Genomic DNA, 1,946 nt, shown 5'->3' with positions numbered 1-1,946 from the left:
CACACACACACACACACACACACACACACACACACACACACACACAAAAGAAATCCAAGTCCGAGCTTAATCTTTACCTTAGCACCGTTTTTCAGAAGAATCTCCGTTATCGCTTTCCCTATTCCCATCGCCGCTCCTGTCACTATCGCAGTTTTACCGTCCAGAGCCATTTCAGCTGTTTATTAAGAAGAGCCAGGAGGTGGTCAGCTTCCTTACACACGCAAAGAACTGGGAGAATGTTAAATAGAGAGAAATTGGTCGCTATTTAAACTGCCCATCTGTCGCCGCCCACCAGGAAGACGCGCGGGGCTTCAAACGTGTGGCAACCGTGCGGAGGTTGAGTGAGAGACTGGAGGCGGTCAGAGTGAGTAACTGGTAACTGCACAGTTAACGACCAGCCTATTCATCCCAACTGTGCAAAAACTCTTCTCGCGGTCATTTTTCGATGGTGCGTGCAGCAGGGGCGTAACGAGAGGGGGGTCGGGGTTTTACTGGAGAGTACAGTTATTTTACAACCCCCAATGCCACTGGATAAAACCAGTGATTAGTCATGTTACCAGACCACTGTGCGTGGTGTCATTACACTCTCAGGAGACAATTTAATGGAAGTATATTTTAAGTACTGTATGCCTTCATATTGCTTGAAGGGGTATTAGGGCCACATTAAGAAAAACAAATATTACTGACCATTTTGAGACCAATGTTGGTCAAGTTACTTGAAGGTAATCAGTAACTAATTACTTTCAAAAATAAGTAATCAGTAAACAGGATTACTTTTTTCAGGAAGTAATCAGTAATTGGCTATTGATTACCTCCTGAAAAAAGTAATCCTGTTACTTTACTTATTTGAAATAATTAGTTACTGATTACCTTTTAAAACATAAATTACACCCTAAATAGGTAATAAAGCAATAGAACTTTCAACCCAATTCGACTTTTTCTGCATAATCCATCATATAAAATGTAATCAAATGAAAAAGTCTCTTTTTAAAACTTGTTTTATTAGTTTTAATCTTTTAACTTTATGCATCAAGCAAAGATGAAATTATATGCAACATTCTCTGACTGGAAGAAATTTGTTTAACATTTAAACCTATTTTCTGCACATTCCAGCATATAAAATAAAATATTTTTTTGTGTTTACACTCACTCTTTCAAATAGATGCACGTAAAACACAGCAGAAGATAAATAAAATCAAAGCGGTCCTGTTGCTCTATTTTCACCTGTATAGCAGGAGTGGGGCAGGCGGCGGTTTGCCCTGGTGCAGGTATGTCGCAGCGGTCAGTGTAAGGATATGGCAGTTTCACTGTGAATTTCACATTCCAGTGGCAGCATATTTTGTGCTTGCTCGGAAGTTTAGGGGGGTTTTTGCTGTAAAAAGACGTTTTCTTCCCTCGCAGTGAGCAGCAGACGCTAATGTTTTTGTCACTTTTTATGGAATCAAACTCAAAGTAAGGTCAGTACTTCCACGCTTTAAACGCTACATGCTCATACTCTCTCTCGTACTCGTTATAGTATCCATTGTTGATCTGCACACAGCTGTTGCCAGGAAAGTCCTACTCGTTTATGTCATTGTTATGAGACTCTCTGGCCAAAAAAAAAAAATCACTGTTTTAGTAACGTAGTAACGCAGCGTGCTTATGGGAAAGCAACAGTAATCTAATTACCTTTTGCAATAGTAATCCCTTACTTTACTCGTTACTTGATAAAGTAATCGGATTACAAGTAACGCATTACTGCCCATCTCTGTTTGAGACTAAAGTCAAAATTTCAAGAATAAAGTCGTAAATCTAAGCGGCTGTATCCTCTACAAAACGCCTCGTATAGATGACTGAATTAAACAAACTGATCAGCTGTCCTGTGATACAACATACATCCCCGATAACCTCGGCTCTGTTCACTACGCGCCATTTCATTTTGTACAAATCCACGCTTTGGAGTTTGT

At 39.8% G+C, this 1,946-nt stretch overlaps 1 protein-coding gene across 1 annotated transcript in view; it reads right to left on the bottom strand.

Annotated features, from left to right (window-relative positions):
• LOC102301314 (15-hydroxyprostaglandin dehydrogenase [NAD(+)]) overlaps window positions 1–357 on the bottom strand; it is a 6,154-nt gene extending 5,797 nt beyond the window's left edge. The window contains exon 1 of the mRNA XM_005923135.3: window positions 78–357. Coding sequence (XP_005923197.1) covers window positions 78–170 — 93 coding nt within the window. The 5' untranslated portion in view covers window positions 171–357. The remainder of the gene's footprint in view (window positions 1–77) is intronic.
• Window positions 358–1,946: the final 1,589 nt, after the last annotated feature.

Source organism: Haplochromis burtoni, unplaced genomic scaffold (assembly GCF_018398535.1).
Source record: "Haplochromis burtoni strain Fernald_Lab_line unplaced genomic scaffold, NCSU_Asbu1 Contig_66, whole genome shotgun sequence".
Classification (NCBI taxonomy): Eukaryota; Metazoa; Chordata; class Actinopteri; order Cichliformes; family Cichlidae; genus Haplochromis; species Haplochromis burtoni.
Note: the sequence above shows the minus strand (reverse complement) of the source record. Positions and strands in the feature narration are given on the sequence as shown.